The sequence below is a fragment of the Castanea sativa genome, chromosome 3, assembly GCF_040712315.1.
Source record: "Castanea sativa cultivar Marrone di Chiusa Pesio chromosome 3, ASM4071231v1".
NCBI classification, from domain to species: Eukaryota; Viridiplantae; Streptophyta; class Magnoliopsida; order Fagales; family Fagaceae; genus Castanea; species Castanea sativa.
Genome location: NC_134015.1, coordinates 28,635,668 through 28,655,619, shown reverse-complemented (window position 1 = coordinate 28,655,619; position 19,952 = coordinate 28,635,668). Strand labels below are relative to the sequence as shown.

General features: G+C 35.1%; 1 protein-coding gene across 1 annotated transcript; it reads left to right on the top strand.

The window, feature by feature from the left end:
• Positions 1-2,808: 2,808 nt before the first annotated feature.
• LOC142627200 (tobamovirus multiplication protein 3) lies at positions 2,809-14,272 on the top strand. Its single transcript, XM_075801006.1, has 11 exons — positions 2,809-3,369; positions 3,490-3,580; positions 3,697-3,749; positions 3,862-3,954; positions 4,075-4,146; positions 10,401-10,473; positions 10,564-10,609; positions 11,576-11,639; positions 11,735-11,788; positions 12,160-12,237; positions 13,646-14,272. Exons 1-11 carry the CDS (start codon positions 3,199-3,201, stop codon positions 13,736-13,738), a joined length of 888 nt encoding a protein of 295 aa, XP_075657121.1. The 5' UTR covers positions 2,809-3,198; the 3' UTR covers positions 13,739-14,272.
• The last annotated feature ends 5,680 nt before the right edge of the window (positions 14,273-19,952 follow it).

Below are 19,952 nucleotides of genomic sequence, written 5' to 3'. Positions count from 1 at the left end.
TTCAACCCAAAATTTCATGAATGCAGAGGTTGCAATCATAGCCAAGAAGAGGAAAAGAGCCAAAGCGCATGGAAGCGAATCTCCCGCGTCATCCTGACAGGGTCCTCATCCAAAGAAGGCTCGAGCAGGAGAGAAAAAAAGACAGAGATAGCAAGAAGGCGAGTTCTTCAGCAAGGAATCAGCAATACACTCCCTTGAATATGCCACTTGAGCAAGTGCTTATGTAGATCAAGGATGACCTGTCCTTGAAGTGGCTAGAGAAAATGAAAGAAGATCCTAATAAGCGCAATAGGAATAAGTATTGCCGCTTCCATAGAGATCATGGGCATGACACGGATGAGTGTTTTGATTTGAAGCAGCAAATAGAGAACCTCATCAGGCAAGGAAAGCTAATGAATTTTCTTGGATGAGACCACAAGGATGAGAAGTTGAAGGCAAAGGTGGAGGAGTCGTCACGACCCCCACTTAGAGAGATAAGAGTTATTATAGGGGGAACCTCAACAAGTCAGTCATCCAAGTCAAGAAAGACATACCTGAAGGAGGTACAAAACGTCCCACTGTCAGGACGATCTCTAAAGACGAGGGGAGCTGACGAGCAAGCCATTACGTTCACGAACGAGGATGCTAAAAGAGTTCACCACCCACATGACGATGTGATCGTCATTACCTTGCTCATTGTCGATTATACGACTAGAAGGGTGTTGGTAGATAATGGCAGCTCAACGGACATCTTGTATTTCCCCGCCTTCCAACAAATGAGGCTAGGACGGGATCAGCTCCGCCCAGTAAATTCTCCCTTGGTAGAATTTGGAGGAATGAAGGTGCAACATGTGGGCACTGTTACAATACCTATGGTAGTCGAAGCGTACCCGCAACAAATAACCAAAGAGGTAAACTTCCTTGTTGTCGATTGCTCATCTTCATACAATGCCATCATTGGAAGGCCGACTTTAAATAGTTGGAATGCGGTAACGTCTACCTACCATTTGTCCGTTAAGTTCCTGACTGAGGATGGAGTAGGTCAAGTGCAAGGAGATCAACTAGCCGCCAGAGAATGCTATTTAGCCATGTTAGCTATGGATAAGCACGTACAGACGATGACCATAGACGAGAGAAGAATTACGGTGGAACCCACTGAAGTACTAGAAGATATTCTTTTGGACGAGAACAACTCTGAGAAATTTACTAGAGTTGGGGCAAGCATGGAAAAGAAAACAAAGCAGACCTTGGTCCAGTTTTTGAAGAAAAGCCTTGATGTATTTGCATGGAGTCACAAATACATGCCAGGTATTGACCCAAGTGTCATTACCCATCGTCTAAACGTGTATCCTTCCTCCAAGCCTGTACGTTAGAAGAAAAGGGTTTTTGCTCCTGAACGAGACAACGCCATTAAAGAAGAAGTCCAGAAGTTGACTGCGACTAAATTTATTCAGGAAGTCTATTATCCAGACTGGTTGGCTAATGTGGTTATGGTCAAGAAGGCTAATGGAAAGTGGAAGATATGCGTGGACTTCACTGATTTGAATAAGGTTTGCCCCAAGGATAGTTATCCGTTGCCACACATTGACCAACTAGTGGATTCAACAGCGGGTCATAAACTGCTAAGTTTCATGGATGCCTTTTCAGGCTACAATCAAATAAAGATGGACGAGGTAGATCACGAGAAAACTTCCTTCATTAACAGCCAATGGTTATTTTGCTACAAGGTGATGTCTTTCGGTTTGAAGAACGCGGGGGCGACTTACCAAAGACTGGTTAACCATATGTTTCGTCCACAAATTGGACGGAATGTGGAGGTTTACGTAGATGACATGTTAGTAAAAAGTTGGAACTCCAAAACTTGAGAGAAAAACTAACTTTGGCATCGAAGGGTTCTTGGCAGGTCCACCCTGGTCACCTTTGATCATTTTTGTTCTTTCTTTTTCAGGCCTTCAAAACAGTGGCTAGCCCTTTAAAGCCCGAAGCATCCAACCTACTGTTTTTCTTTGCATCATCAGATAGTATTACTATTTTTTTTTTTGTCTTATATGTTGACTAGAAAATTAATATGTAGATTACTTATTTGGCAATTTTATTTCAATGAAACGTTTCTTTTATCATAATTAAGTGATATGTTATTGATCCCTTTGTATTTACATCTTTCATGAATAAGATGACAAAGAGGGCAAAATTGAATCTGTGCCAAAAAAATTTAAAAATTAAATTGATGTAAAACTAATATATTTTTTTAAAATAGGAAAAGGAAGAAGGTAGTCAAAGGAAAGGGTGAAATTTCATAAAATAATATATTTTTACATTAATATTTAAATTAGCATTATTTTAAAATTATGTGAGTATTTATTTATTTTTAAATCATTTTTTTTATTTGAGAAACACACCTATATATGGGGGAAATGAGATGATATAAGGAAATACACTCACACGTCAACACTAAAACTGCATGCGGCAGTTAGTGTAGCGGAACAAGTGATAAACTCATTTTCAATATCACACATTATCGATGTAGGATGACTTGATAAGACCAAGTCTTTTTTTATTTGAGAAACACACACATCCATATATAGGAGAAGGAAATGAGATAAAGGAATACACTCACATGTCAATACCAAAATTGCAGCCGTTAGCATTATTTTAAATCATATTGAATACTCCTGTTGTGTTTTCAAAATACAATTAAAAAAAAAGTTAGAAAATTGGTGAAAAAGAAGAGAGAGAGAGAGAGAGAGAGAGAGAGAGAGAGATAGGAAATGATGATGTTGGAATGGACTCCTTTTTACCAAAAAAGAAAAAAAAAAAAAATTTGTTGGTATTGAGGTATGATGTGTTGGCAACGTGGAGGTGTAAGAGCGCAGGGGGAGTGTCAATATTCAATAATAAAGCTAAAAAAAGCCAGATAGGACGACGACAGCCTGCCTCTATTGCCGCTAACAATTACAATTACATAACCCTCTCCCCTCCCTGCTCCGCTCCTCCGCCTTTCGTTTTTTTGGATTTTTTTTCCCCATAAAAATACAAAAACAAAAACACAAAAAAATCTGATCCCAACCACAATTTGAAATTGAAACAAAACAAAGAAATAAAAGAATCAGTTCTTCAATTATATATTTTCTTCTTCTTTCTTTCTTTCTTTCTTTGTTCTTTGGATAAGAAAAAAAAAAGGTAAGGTTAAGAGTGATCATCATATTATCAACGGTGGTGATGGGTCGTGGCGGTAGCGTAATAAGCCCACCAACGGCGATGATGGTAGCAGCGTACGAACTCAAAAACGCTTCGAATTGGTGGGACCAAATCGACGATTCTCCTCTCTGGCAGGATCGTATTTATCACATCCTCGCCGCTCTCTTCGGCATCGTCTCCTTCGTAGCTCTGGTACCTTTTCTTTTTTTCTTTTTTAATTTTTAATTTCGCCGCTTAGGTTTTTATCAATTGGAATTTGGTAATTACGTAAAATTAATTATTATTATTATTATTATTATTATGCGGTTTAAGGTTCAATTAATTCGGATACAATTGAGAGTACCAGAATATGGATGGACCACGCAGAAGGTTTTCCACTTTCTCAATTTCGTTGTCAATGGAGGTTTGTATCTCCTTATTAATTTCCTCTTATTATTATCGTCGAGGATTAATTTTGTGTATTATTATTATTATTATTATTATTATTATTATTATTGAGTTTCAATTCCTGTTTTACAGTTCGATCATTAATTTTCGTGTTTCGTCGGGAGATCCAGAAGTTGAGGCCCGAGGTTTTTTTTTTCTTCGTAGTTTCATGTTGTTGATTTTGTGCTCTGTTTTAAATCTTTGCACTCGATAACAATTGTGTTAAGATTCTAACGTGTTAGCTTAAATGTCAATTAGATTGTCCAACATGTCTTGCTTGATACGCCGAGTCTTGCTTTCTTCACAACATACGCACTTTTGGTTCTTTTCTGGGCAGAGATTTACTATCAGGTTAGGCTTTTAATTCGAAGCCAAGTTGCTATATTTTGGATAAAAGAGGTTTGATTACTCTTATTAGAAAAAAGGTGGAAAATGTGGACTCGTAATAACTATTGATGTGCATTAAAACAGGCGCGAGCTGCATCTACTGATGGACTGAGACCAAGTTTCATTACGATTAATGCTGTGGTTTATGCTGTTCAGGTGAAATTTCTGGCCTATTGTTTCACTTTAAGTCCCGGCAAATGGGAGGGTTTGAAGTTGGATTCATTCTATGAGGAAGCTAATTCTGTTTCATGATATGCCTCTAGCTAACCTTTCTTTTTTTTTTCCAACTTATTTTTCCATTTACCTTTGTTAACTATTTTTTTTTTTTAAGGTAAATCAATGTAAAGAGTTATTAGAACTAAGCGGAGGCGAGATATGGAAATTCTATATCACAATTTAGCATGTTAATTAAACAATTATTAGGGGCTTTGTATATAGTGTAATTGAGACTTAATGAATGACATGGTTGAGTATTTACATATATTCCATTTTGCTAACAATTGATTTGAAGAATCTTCTGTGTATTTATAATTGTACTTGACTTATTAATTTTCTAAGAATCATGTATTAAGGAATTTAATGTAATTTTATGCCACATTATCAGTTGACAAGTTTGGGAATTTCTAGAATCTTGGATGAAAAAAAGTTTAGTAATGTGTGCGGATTGGGAATTACCTTTATTCAGAAGTTTGGGTTTTGTTTGAGAGGGAGGACCCTGGGGCTTCTGAACAGGTTATTATTGGATATCAAATATAGGGAAAAGATAACAGGTAATATATGGGGATTTTCTTGGATTATACTTTGCACTGGACTCCCGGATCTTGGACATTCTTTGCAAGTCCGTCATGTCTCTGTCCTTATTACTTGATTCTCTTAGGTCTCTCCTTCATTATTGCTATTGGCTTCGGACTTGCCTTCTTCTTCATTGGTAGCAACGTATATCATGGACCTAGCTTGTGAAGATTGTAAATATTCTTCTTCCCATCATGAATGGTTTGATGATCATATTGCCAAGGTTGTTCAAGACAAATATGGCATATATTCATGGGCACCACATCACATCGAACTTCGTTGAAGTACTAATTCTGGATAGAGAATGGTACTATGCAGCTCACAGTAATCATGACATAATGCTGTTATTGAACCAACAAAGTATGTAAAGATGGGAATGATTTTCAATTTTGAGGTTCAGCTTGTCTATCACTTCTTTGAACACCACATTCTCTCAACTCCCACTATATATGATCATGTTGCACACTCGCCCACCCATGTTACATGTGGTAAAGAAGATGTTGGTTCATAACCAATCTTCTTTGGTCTCTTGTTTTGGTGTTGAGAGGGTCTTTTCATCATGTGCACAAGACCTTCACTAAGATCTCCTCCAAGTTCCTCATACAATAGTTGGTCTTCAGGAAAGGCCTTGGTTCTTGAACAGTCTCATCTGAATCTTCCTCCAAAAATGCCTTCCCATTACGTACTCCCATGGCCTTCCAACACTTCGCTGAGTATAACTATTCCCATGCAATTCGGCCACATGCTCCCTTGCCATCAAATGCTACCTCTCTCTCCCCCCCTCCCCCCTACTCCCCACACGAGGCTTCCAAATATTCTCTTTGCAAAAAATGACCTTGTTTACCATTTTAAGAACCATGTTTTTTAGTTTTCCACTCATCTCTACTTATAGATTCCAATGAAGAAGCCAATTTAAACAAAAATAAAATTTCATTAGTCCCTTGCCATTGAGCAATGTTGAAGCAAGTGATCAGCAGCTCTTCATCTTGTTTGCACATAGCACATTAGTTTACAATAACGTGCCTCATTTTATCTTTTATGAGGTTGTCTATTGTGAATATCCTTCCCCAAAAAGCCATCCAAACTAAGAAAGCCACCTCAAATGAACCTTGACCCTCTGTATTGCTTTTCCAAGGGAAATTTGTTGCATCATTCTCTCTTAATTCTTCATAGTATCAGTGCACACTAAAGAACTCATTTTTGTTTACTTTCCCAAACACCCTCTCCTTTCCTCACTAATAAGGTGGTGTACAACACCTCAAAAAAGATTAGCAGAAGTCTAATTCCTAATCCTGAGCATGTCTCACAAAAATTGATTCCAATGCACTCTCCCATAGGATAGTTCCATATTCACGGACACCCTAGCATCCTTATTCGCTACAAGCTGGAATAGATCAATGAAAATGGATGCCAAGGTGCTATCAATGCACCTAAGATCATTCCAAAATTTAACTCTATGTATCATTTTATGATTGGTTAAGGAACATTGTGGTTATAAATGCTCTTGTATACTTCCTGTGTACTTGGGTTATACCCTTTTTCTTTCATTAAAATCTTATTACTTATCAAAAGAATCCCACCCAACTTTAATGGCTTTACAAACTCTCCTTGTCTGTTATACCAACGGGGTTGTAGATCCAACCATCTTCTCCTACTCTTATTTTTTTAAAACCAATCATTTCCACGAATGATCCTTCTCTTATGTGAACCTCCATAGCCACTTATCAATGTTTGATCAAATGTGCTCAATTTTATAATACCCTTAATTAAACGTGCTCAATTTTATCATTGCCTAGCCTCATACCTTGTAGATTTGTTTGAACAATTTACATTTATAAATAATATGATTACTATAAGATCTAGATTGGGAAGACCCTCTTGGGCATAGGATAAACTGCTTAGCCCGTTAGGGGTGAAATGCCCTTGAATTACCCAGTAACTGGTTCTGGAGGATGGGATTTGTTGCCCATAGGAGTTTGGTTAATAATAAGGATTGTTGTTCAGTATTCTCTGCGATGCTCAACTAATCTGAGTGAAGTTCTCCTACATAATAAAAATAAAGGAAAAAGGATCTAGATTGGTGAGAGAGATAGACTGTCGTGGATCTCGTCGCCCAAAAGGGTTTCCATGTATGGAGCTATTGCATGGTTTTATGGGGGTGGATCATAGTTTCCTTGGAAAAATATTTGTAAAACCCCTCCCCTACCAAGGGTGATGTTCCCTTGACGTTCTCTGTCTGGTGTGTGGTTTTAGAAAGGATTTTGACCCTTTGACAGTGTATTATATACGAAAGAGGGGTATTATCATTGTGGGTGGTGTTTTATACTTATCAAAAAAAAATCATTGTGGGTGGTGTTTTATGTGTAAAATAAGTGAGGAGAATGTGAATCATTTATTTCTACATTGTGAGGTGGCTTAGGAATTGTGGTCCACGTTGTTATGCTTATTTGGTGTTTCTGAATGATGCCATTTTCAGATTAGGAGATGTTAGAGAGTTGGAGGTACAGTAGGGGTTATTGGAGGGATATGGTTAGTTATTCCATTGTCTCATGTGGTGTCTATGGAGAAAACGGAAGGCACAATTCTTTGGGGACCAAGTAGTCAGCGTGATGGAGTTGAAATACCTGCTTTTGAATTCTTTATTTGGGTGGACTTTGTCATCTCCTTCCTTTTCTAATTTGTGGCACCTAGAATTTATGGACCCCTTGAGCTTAACCTAGCTACCATTTTTTATCTTTCTATTTATTTATTTTCTAAGCAATGTTTTTTTTTTATATAAGTAATAATTCTAAACAATGTTACAGCACTCAATAACTTGTTATTAAATTCATATTTTGAAAATTCCACAGTTGGATTACATGTTTTAAATGTTCTTAATATGTATGCTAATTTTTATGCCAATTAGATGTTATTTACTATTCAATCCATAAACTTATCTTTTATGCATTATTTTAAACTACAAAATGTTGAATTTAAACAATTAGCTGATGACATGGCTATTGATTTTTGATCATCTTGAAATTTTGCAAGCATGGAGAATACATGAAGATAACGTAATCCAATGATGGATTTGTCAAAATTCGTATCTAATTAAGAAAAATGGTAAAATGCTCGGTTACTTGAAAGTCTTTCTTTTTTCACTTGATAAACTCCACTTGGATATTATTACTTCAATATTTTTTTCAAACCTATCTCGGATTACATGTGCTACCCATAGTAGTTACGTTCGTTCATCAAATATCGATGATTGGCGATAAATAACTGTCTCATTTGAATTGAAATTTGGTTAGGTGTGGGATTCATGTAATTCGAGTAATGTGAAATTTGCATGTCTGATTTATGTATTGGATACAAGCAATTCACTTAAATTTGTGTCTGATATATGTATTGAATACAAGCAAGTCACTATGGATTGAACAAATTTTTATTTACTAAAAGTCTATTGTATAATGTGGCATCAATAAAGAGAAATATCAAATGCAACATGAATCCATGTATTTAACTACTCACTCCTCATTTATGAGTGCACAATGTCTACACTCCTTTCATTAAACACTGTAGTGTCAAAATTGCTACTTGAATCACAATCCTTCTCTTGTTAGCTCATTAACTCTTCAAATTGTTTTGGTATAAAACACTTTTTGACGTTTGGTACAATTGAAGATTTGGTCAATGGAAGACCTTTTCTAAAGTCAATGGAAAATAACCCAAAAATGGCTTAAATGCTTAAAAATTTTCCATGTTACATGGCTTCCATTCTTGATAGAACAAAATAAAGAAAAAGAATCTCTCTCCCCCCCTCTGTATGTGTGTGTGCACACACACCTTTCTCCCTAACGTTGTTGAACAACACCAAGCATTTGATCATTTTGAACCATCACATTCCTTTGTCGAGGACATAGGTTTATCCTCAATCCAGCTCCAACATTGCACCCTTTGACCTCATTGTGAAAAATAGTGGAATATGTTTTTGGGATCATTTGAGGGATGCAACCAAAGATAGGAGAAAACTATTTTTTGTTGAAACAAATGGAGTGAAGCTTGATGTTTCCAAATTGTTCTTGATCATTTTATGGTCATGTATTTTCTTTTTTATTAGCAAGTTAGCTATCTAGTGGGGCTTGAGCCTTCCACTCTATCCCTGGGGGGAGGAGATGCTAATTGAGCTAGATTTCATTGGTTGGTTTTTGTCGTCTATTTCTTCGCTACCTGGTATTTTATAGTTGAATCCTCATTGGAGTTAGATCCTTGTACAATTTTCTACTTTTTTGAGAGATATAAGATATAAACATACTGCATATGGACTTTGTGAAGTCATATATTTTAGTCTAGTTTTGTGATATTTAAGACTAGTTTTATGATTTTAGTATTTGTTGCCCCTCACCTTTTTCCTCCTTTCTTTTATGATAGCTAAAATGGTCATTGATTGGATCATGGGTAATGAAAGTCATATTCGCATCTAGTTATTATTGTATTTGTACGCCATATATTTGGTGGGTTTTTTCCAGCAGTCAGTAGCTTTGTAGATCAACTGGTTGACACCTCTTAGTGTTTCCAACGAAGACATTCATGGTTTAAATCCCCCCTCCCCCATTGTAACCATTGAATTTTATACGTGTGTGTGCGCGCGCGGTGGATTCTCAAGTTCTAATTCACCAATCCAAACAAGGAGAATACCCCACCCCCCAATCTACACACGAAAAAAAAAAAAAAAAAGAGAAAGTTATTGCAAACAAAAATGAAGTTCTCCTTCATATCAAAATGGATATAAGGTTTACTACATACATATATATATGTATCTACATCTCTATATAGCATTTGAAAATGACCTTTTTGATCTCATGGGTGGGATTTGGTTCATATTTTTTTGGAGGTTATATTTGTTATGTAGCTTAATGTTTCCATTAGAGCAAACACTAATAAATAAATAAAAGAGATATCAAGAGAGAGAGAGAGATGGTTTGCAAGTCACCTATGATATTAAAAAATCCATGGTTGACATGACTTGATGCTGAGCTGCTTTTTTAATGCTCCTTTCACATTTTAATTCTTCATTGACCATTCACTCAGAGGTTCATGCTATGACTTATGAGAGTTGGTTCCTGCAAGTTTTATGTTGAATGATCGTCTACTTTGTTTGTGTTGGAGATATCACAATGCTTTTCCTCTATATCTTAAGCTTTTCTTGCTTTATACAAAATATTTTATACAGTATTGTGCAATAATTATCCAGTCTGTTTAGTGTATGTCATAGTACCAATGGTGCGTGTGTGATATGCACGTCTGTAATGTACATCTGATAGTCTCCCACTCTCCCTGTACTAGATCTCAATTCTGAAACTATGCTCCCTATTCTCCCTGCACTCTTTGATACCCATCCTAATTACTATCTAAGTTTTGTTGGTGGGATCATTATGCATGCACCTGTTCTGCTTGTGATCCTGGCAATATCATATACTTGTTACTTGATCCATAATGTTGCATGCTTGTTGACTATAGAATTATGTTTATGGTAAATGCAAGCTAAAAGAGTATTATATAAGATTTTATGTTATAAGCAAGGATAGTTTGATCTGCAAATTTACTCTATTATGTACTGAAGTTTTATGTGGATCCAGATTGCCATGTGGTTGATTATGTGGTGGAAGCCTTTACCAATTGTGGTCATTCTATCTAAGATGTTCTTTGCAGGTTAATTTCTACTATACGCTAAATACATTTTTGTAAAGCTTAGTTAATCCTGATATTGATTTATGGGTCCTGGTCCATGTATTCTGGCAGGTGTCTCTTTGTTTGCAGCCCTGGGGTTTCTCCTCTATGGTGGCAGGTAACTTCTTTTTTTTTTGTTTGCTGCACTTGCTTTTCAATCAACATTAATTCATCCAAGGTTGCATCATATATAAATAAGTATATGTAAAGGTATAGACCAAAATCCACTTGCCCCTGCATTAAGTTTAGTCAGCTGATTTTCTTCTGCCCCAAATGGATAGCTCATTCAGTAACACTTACAAGATATTATCTGCATGCTTACACCTGAGGCCTTGTGTTCATGTCAGTCTCTAACTCCAGGAAACCAAATAGTATAAACACACACAAAGGAAAATGAGACATGTCTTTTTCATGTCATTGGACTTATTCATACCAGACAATGTCAATTCAACCTCCTTCATTCATTAACCTAAGCTCACCTTCAATGGGTTTGTGAGCTTTAATTTTCAATTTTTGTTAATTAGAACTTGGCAAACAATTTACTTTTTGGACTATAGCTAGTCTTCTCTTCCTGTGCCTAGTCCAGTTTGATCCAAATTATGTGAAAATCTGGCTGCCTGAGTTATTCTCTCAATTTTTATTATACTATCTTATGGGTCAGTGTTCTTTTGGCTAGGAAAATCTGCATTTTATCTGCCAATGAGTTGAGACTTGAGAGTATTTGAATAAAAAGTTTGACCTTTCCTTTAATGGGATGAAGAAATTGGGAAATTTAGTAAAAATTTGTATGTTGCCAATGAGCTCTAGCTCAAATGACAAATTTTCTCCTCATAAGAGCAGGTTGAGACTGTCTCATTTTCCTAGGTCTTACCTACAATTTATGGTAGAAATTTTGACAGTGTGACACCTTACTTGATTATCTAGTTTGGTGAATCATTCTCCTAATTATAATTGTTCATTGGCATCCCTCATCTTCAATCACTTAGTAATGTGGTTGCATGGATGTGGCATAACTGCATAATTTTGAATTTTGGCATATACCTTGTGTCATCTTCTAACATTTTCAGCTGTCATCTTCTGTCAGACTCTTTTTGATGCTGCAGCGATTCCCTGTAGAATCCAAAGGACGACGTAAGAAGTTGCAAGAGGTATTTACTTTTTTAGAAATAATCATTGTTACTTTTTCACTTTTTTCTTTTTAAAATTTCTGAATTTATTTTTGTGGGTCTCTTGTCTTGGGCAGGTTGGCTATGTGACCACCATATGTTTTACATGTTTCCTTGCCCGATGCATTATGGTGAGTTCACCTGGATTCTTTTCAGGTTCACTTCCCGTAAACCTTGCCTTTGCTTCTTAAACCAACAAAACCAAAAAGTGGACTTGGTTTGATGTTTACTTAGTTTAATACTGATGAAGCTACTAGGGTGGTCAGTCGATATTTACTTAATTTCAGAAGTTTATACATGAATGCTTTATGTATGATTTTGGTGTGTATATACTTTTTGTGACCTAAATTATTTACAATCCTGTGCCTGCTGCTTGGTCATTCCTAGTTCAGGCTGTTCAGTTGATCAATTGATGATGACAATTTCACTCTATTACTGTTCACTTCTTTTGATGTCTATCCCACTGATTAACAACTTTTTAAAATCATTTCCCTCGCTGCAGATGTGTTTTAATGCATTTGATAAAGCAGCAGACCTTGATGTTTTGGATCATCCTATTCTAAACTTCATATACTACCTGGTAAGTTTTGGTTTATAATCCTAGAGGAAAATCTGATGGCAAACTGACCCTTGATCTTGTTTTGATTGTCAGGTTATATAGTAACTTGAACAGCAAATGTACATTGTATTTGTTACCTGACTTAATTTGATTGGTTGGAAGTGTCTAGGAGTTAGGGCGATGTGGCTAATTACATGGACTTGATTTGGTGAATGGCGAAGCTTTCACGCTATAAGAGCATTAGCATTAGGCTCAATGCACTTTTTAGCCAAATTGACCTCCAAAACTCAACTTTTGTTACTTCAGCTAATCTACTATTCACATTCTACTACATTAGCCTCAATACTCTATATCCATTCTGTTTAAATACTATTTTTCCTCTTTCCAAAAATCAACCCACAACAACCACCACAATTAACCATTGCACAAAAATCAACCCAAACCAAACAAATCAACCCAAAAAAATCATTCATAAATCAACCAAAACCAAAGAATCAACCCACAAATCTCCAATATGTGAGCACTTCGAAGCACCGGTGGTGGTAATGTCGAGCATGCCAACCCAAAGAATCAACCCACTGTGCACCTCCATCAACACACACACAGAGAGAGAGAGAGAGAGAGAGAGAGAGAGTGAATAAAAAATGATTTTGTTTTACCAATAGCGATGAACAGTACCCTCAAGAAGAGTATTGAGGTATTTTTCATTTGTTTTTGGGTTGATTAGGTAAATTGTTTTGCTAAAAATAACATCTGGTGAGCCAGATGGGAATGCTCTAAGTAACTATTACATTGGTATGCTTCATCTGTTGTACTTTATGAGGGCATATTCTTGTAGTGGTTGATTTTCTATAATTACTAATTCAGGTAAACCCTTTCTTCTTGGATAGAAAATGACAGTTGAAAAAATAATGACTTTCTCATTCAAAAAATAATTTGAACATAATGGAAATGCTAGAGTCACGAAGTTTTTTGATGTTTTAAGAATTGTACTTAGTGAGTGTTGGGTGTATGGTTAGGCGTTGCATCTCGACCCTGATTATCATTATTTTGTTTTATTTTGGTTCAGTGGTAGCCAGTCTTCAATTTTATTGATTAATATGTAGGGGTGTGTGTGTTTGTTGGTTTTTAATGGCCTGAACTGTGTTTTGGGACAACTCATCTAGAAAGGTGTTATTCTTGAGCTTTAGATAAGGTGTTATTCTTGTGCTGTAGGTTGGGAATGTTCATTGAACATGTATTGTGTTAGTGTTCTAGATTAGGATTTTATTTCATATGTATTTTGTGTACCTGAATTTTGTTCTGGGATAACTCATCTTGGAGTGTCTTATTCTTGATGTTTATTGTATCGTTTCTAGATTTTGAATTTGTTTTATATGACCTTATGATTCTTGAGGTTGATTTTTCTCCTTTCCCCCCATTCTTGCAGCTGGTTGAAATATTACCTTCTTCTTTGGTCCTTTTCATTTTGAGGAAGTTGCCTCCAAAACGTGGTATCACACAGTACCACCCTATTCGCTGAGAGGATTGGAGATGATGCATGATGAAAAGCAAACCTAGAGAAAGGGGGTAATGGATGAGTCAACTTTGGAGAACAAGAGCTGGGGAAAAGATTACAAATGTTGATCATTCTATGTTGGAGTATCAAGCTAATCTTATGGGTACAGAATTGTCTGTTTGTGCTCCTTATGGTGTTGTAGATTTGTTGACAAGAAATTACCAAATTTCAAGGCTTATGAAATATGTTGCTGACTCTTGTTAGTGTCGTGATCTTTATGCTATTATGTCTTGGGAACATATAATCAGTGCTCTTTTAGGTTCCATACTGATTGAACTTGTGACCCACCATGCTATTAAAACCAAAAAAAAGGGGGGGCTTTTAGTATGATTTGGGGCAATGAACTTTTGAAACTAGTTATAACGTGATCTGTGTCGGATTTTACGATGTTGTCCCTATGGTCTGAAAAACATGCAATACCCATTGTTGTGATTTTACTTTGGATTGTGTAAGAATGTTGTCAAGTATCAAGCAAACGTTATTCTAAATTCATATTCACTATGATTGTGTAGTGACAGTGGTATAATTACCTCTGTTTTGGTATTGTTATCCAAACCAGTTCCTAATTGTAAGCTATAGCTCAATTGATACTGTCATCTCATCCTGTTATGAGATGAAGGCTAAGGTTTTGGGTTCAAGACAAATTGAGTACGTGTTTAACATACTAACCAAAATATATAAAATATTCTGTTTTATTTTCATATGAGGTCGCAGACTACAGGGTAGATTTTAAAATTTTCTGGTCTTGATGAGAAGTAATTCATATAAATTGAAATTTCGTCTTTTGAAATCAAAGTGTAAATTATGTAAACAACATTGATCAGGAAAGTTTAGACTAAACGCAGAATGTGGAACTCAGCCCTTATGACACACACACATGTTCACAATCCAAATCGACACACAAATCTAGACAATCCGAAGTGTTACATACCAATGAGCATCTACATGGGATAAGGATAATAAACCAAAACTTACCAGGTGGTATAAATGTGGATGGAGCAACCTCCCATGACAGCAGCCCCTCAAGCATAGGAATTACCATCCGAGACTCTTCTGGCCATGTTTTTGCTGGTATGAGCAAAGTCCTCCCTGGCTGCTACGAAGCTGACTCAGTGGAAGTCATTGCTTTTGAACAAGGAGTACTCCTTGCTCTGGAGATGAATATCACACGGGCTGCCTTTGAATCCGATGCCCTCACCATTGTGGAATCATTGAATGCAAAGGAAAACAGGAGGCCCCCTGGGACACATCCTCGATGGAATTCTCGGCCTCCTCTCCTCTTTCCCAAGCTGTACCCTTCGGCACTTGAAAAGGGAGCACAACAGAGCTGCTCATGACCTTGCTCAGCTTGCCCAAACTTCAGGAACTACACAGGTCTGGAAAGGAGTCACCCCCCTTCCCGGTGTTACAATACCTTCTCCACCAAAAGGAGCCTCCCTAGTTTTGTCTTTCCTTTTTTTGTATTTGTCTGTACCTGTGTTTTTCCCTCTGTTGTACTCCATTTTCGCAGTTATATGAATGGAAGTCCACTTTCAAAAAAAAAAGTATATGAAGTTTTGGATAGGATGATCCAAAACATCAAGGTCTGCTGCTTTATCTAATGCTTTAGAACACATCATAAAGGCATCGGAAACAACAGGGGGAGGGCTTCAAGCTGTGGGCAGCTACTAATAGTATTTCTAATCATTTTCGAAAAAAAAAATAAAAATAAAGAGAGGTATACACTCTTATTTGGAAGCATATCTCAACCAAGTACACTTATACATGAAAATCGACTTCAGCACTTACAGAGTTATTGGAAGAAGTACACGGATGAAAGGAAGCATACCTTGGACCAACTTTTCTGAGATGGCTGAAACTCTGGTTGTCTTCCATCTATAGCTGTTTCTTGTAGATTTGTGTATAGGAGAACTAATTGGGTGAATCCTTGAATTCTAAAGGAAAACGAATGTGTGTGTGAAATGATTTGGGATATGAAAGCCCATTGAGAAGGGTGGACTAGTTGCTGGTGTGTACTTCATTCACCTTCTAGTCTTGTCTTCTCTACCAGTCTTGGTATCAACCTCTTAGCATATGGAATGGTAGGTTTTACTCTTTTTTTAAAATATATTTATTTATATTTTATTGTTTCAACATAGAGAGGTTCGACATTCATTTTCAAAGAAACTGATCTAATGGACGGACGAGGAAGGTGACCAAAACTCATTCAATCAAGTTACTTGAGATTGAGAGTTATAGTGATTAGTGAACCACTTTTTTGGCCATTTGTATTTCTCATAATTTCATTTCGTTGTAGGTATTTTGGATTAGAGGGTAACCATGCACACAGAAATTCGAGCTAATTAAGTTCACGAGCATGAGGCTGTGTATACAGAAATTTCGTAAAACTTTTTAGTGAGGAGCATTTTTCTTTTAGATTATGAGCAACTCTGAAAATATAAGAATATTCTTTTTATCTCTGTTGAAACAAAAGCATTTTAATGACCTGGAGAACACTAATACCTTTCTTAGGACTACACCATATCTATAACTTGGTTGTATTTTTCAAATAGGAGAACTTCGTTCACTGGGGGTGTTTGAATGATTGAGAGTATATATTTTAAAATAATGATGATGATGATGATGGTATAATAAAAAATTATGTGGAGTTACTGGGGATTTTGAATTCTGGACAGAGCCACCACAAGCGTCGAGGCCTTGGGGGTGTCACTGCTCAGGCCAAAAAGCTATTGACAAGTAATTTGAGATTTTTTTTGTTTTCTTGGGAATCAATTGAGAGTTAGTTGGTTAAGCCTTGATAGTTTGATATGCCCTTGATGATATTATTTTGTCTTTTTTGGGGAGTGGGGTTGGTTTTTTATATAATTAACAAAAAATTATATCAACTATTAGAGATTTTATTAGTTGAGCTAATTAGAAAAAACAAAAATTATGTATTTTTTTCCCATAATTAAGATGTAATATATTGTTTAAAAATATTGTAGCTCGGTGGTATTTCTTAGTCTGTTTTATAAAATGAAAGAATGTTTAAATCCTCTCTACCTAATATTGTAACAATTAAAATATTTATAAAATATATATGTAAGCATCATTATTTTCTCTGTGATGTGTTTGTGGGTTTTTTTTTTTTTTTTTTTTTCTTTTGAGAGAAATGATAAAGTGTTTGTGGTATTGGAAGGAATAAATATGCGTGTCCATGTCAAACGTGAAACGGTTAAATGATTCTAGATGGTGATTGCAATTTCACTATTAGACATGGATGCTACCTTAGAGAGGTTGAGTGGCATGGTGTTTATGGTGTAGGGGCATTGGATGATATATAAGATGCTCAATTGATTCTAGATGGCGATTGCACAGTACACAATTTAAGTCATCTTAGGGCCATTTTTTGTTAAGAGCTTCTTTTGTGGAGAGAGCATCTCAAGCTATTTTCCACACGAGCATTTTGAACATCTCATTAAAATTTTTAGTTTCCAAAGATAATGTTTCCATTCCTCTTTTGGGAGAGAGGAATCTAATTTTTTGGGTCTAGATGGTAGGCAGATTTGACTGTGAATTTACCTTGGCTATGGGGAGCCTAGACTTGCTGATCAGGTGGAAAGGAATTTGTAAAATTTGGTAAAACAGTGTTTCTATCAAAGGTTTGAGTGAGAATATTGATGTCCCAATCTGAATCTAACTGGTTTTTTAGTTGGCAAACCTAGTTTATATCATGAGGTTGAGGGATGACTCCTAGTGTTGCTCAATTTGAATGTACAATAAAACTTTTACAAACACACTATATTGATATCCTAAATATTCTTAACAAACTTGTTCAGACGAACAGGAGAAATCCTCTCAAGCTTTCTTGTTCAGAACCCACACACTAAAGCTTTTCAGAACTGAAAGAGCCAGACAATTTAAACTCATAATTGCTTGTTACATCATTGTTGATAGCTATGGATGAATGCATATATCATTATCATAGGAAATCACATATATGTTTGTTTATATATATATATATATATATATATATATATATATATATATATATATATATATTCACAGGTACTATACATACATTACTATATACATATACATACATACATATATATATATATGTATACACACATTAAGCCATCTATTTTTTAAAATATTTTCTCGAAAATTGAAAAAACTGTCACTACTTTTTCAATTCTCGAGAAAATATTTCTAAAGTTGATTAATTATTATGTGCCCTTAGGCTACACATTAGCAAAATCCTATAGTGTCACTATCACACACACACACACACACACACACACATATATATATATATATATATATATATATATATATAGGATTTTGCGAATCCATGCACGAACCTCTGCCCCTTTCGTATATATATATAGGATTTTGCAAATCCATGCACGAACCTCTGCCCCTTTCTCATGACTCTCTCTCGTATGTCATTCATTCGGTGCTAACGGCTGTGTGTCACATAGGATATATAGGAGTACTGGAGTAGCTATATATGTTCTACTATCTTCACCTCTAATTTTCTTTTGATCGGTAAATTGTTGTTTGTTTTTATATCAAATACACGTTGCGTTTGGTAACACATGTCCAGTCTCCAGAGAATGAATTATAATAGAATAAATTCTGACAAAATTCATTATTATGAGAAGTAATGTTTGATATTATGTTTAAAAATTTTAATTATGTTTATTAAAATTGTATTTGGTTATAACATATGGCAAGCCATTTTCTGTCATTAAATAATGATCTATTCATTAAATATTTTCTCTTATAAGTTATTAATACGTATGATCCATGAATAAATTTGAATAGAAACAAAACTCAAAAAATGTGTAGGGGAAAAAACAAATGTTAAGCTGATCCAGGCTCCATCGCAATATATAAATAAAAACAAAAACCCAAAATTCATATCTAAATTTCTTATATCTATTATAATATTAGTTCAAATATTTGTTATAAAATTAGTTCAAACAAAGTTGATTCCAATATGTTTCTCCCAAGACTTTTTCAACATTCAATCCTTTAATATATATTAAAAAAAAATTAAAAAAAAACTTCTCATTGAAGCGTGCAAAAGCCATGAAGTAATTAGATCGTTGTAGACACCATTTTTTACAATAATCATTTAATGAATCTAACACCAGAGGCAAAACTGTCATTTTACACTAACTATCAACCGTTCAATCAATCAATAGCAAGAAACAAGGCGTTACCATGTACAACAACAAAAGTAACCATGATAAATCTAGAAGGAAGGGCTCCTACTCGTGGAAGTAGGAGCTCATTTCCAAAAATCTCCACCAGTCCCATCTTTGCAGTCAAATAATGGTCATGAAGTTCATGTTAAAATAAAATCACCACAAAAAGCAAAAAAAAACAAAAATTGAAGGAAATAACTTATGATATTTTAGTATTTTATAAGCAAATTAAATACAAAATGAGAGAAAGGTATAAAGCTATTTATTAACATCACATTTCCCCTCCAAAGTTTTAACCAAGTTTGCATGTTGAATTTTAGAAATTAAATATGATAACGAGGTTTCTTCACACTATTTAAGTGGTGAGCTCAATAAACTTGAAGGACGTTATGTATCTAAAAGTTTTAAATTTCATTCACCACACTAATGATTCATGGAGTATTCAAGCTATCTCATGAGCTAGGAGAGGAATTGTTTGGTCAAATGGATATCATTCTAGTGTAAAATGTATCCTTACTCTTAGTAGAATATTAATTAATGCCATAAAAATGGATAAGATGTTATTTATTTATTAATTTTTCAATGAGACATACGCCTGTGTGGGATTAAAATTTTCTAAAATTTTCAAGATAATTTTTATGATGGATGAATATGATTTAAGAGTTTCATGTAGAACTAATGCTCTATTTGGTTGCAAGGTTTGAAAAGTGAGAGAATAAAGAAATATTGTGATGATAGAAAAGCAGGATGATAGAAAAAAAATTTGGTTTTCCATCATGTGTGTTTGATTAAGAGGATGAAAAAGTAGAATGATGGAAAACTAATATATATTTTCTTTGTTTAGTTGAGGAAAAAAATGAGAGGTTGACATCATAATTAATTAAGTAAAATAATAAATATTAATTATAAAAATTAGTAATTTTGGACCAATGTATTTATATATATAAATAATAATATACTAATAATTATATTTATATTTTAAA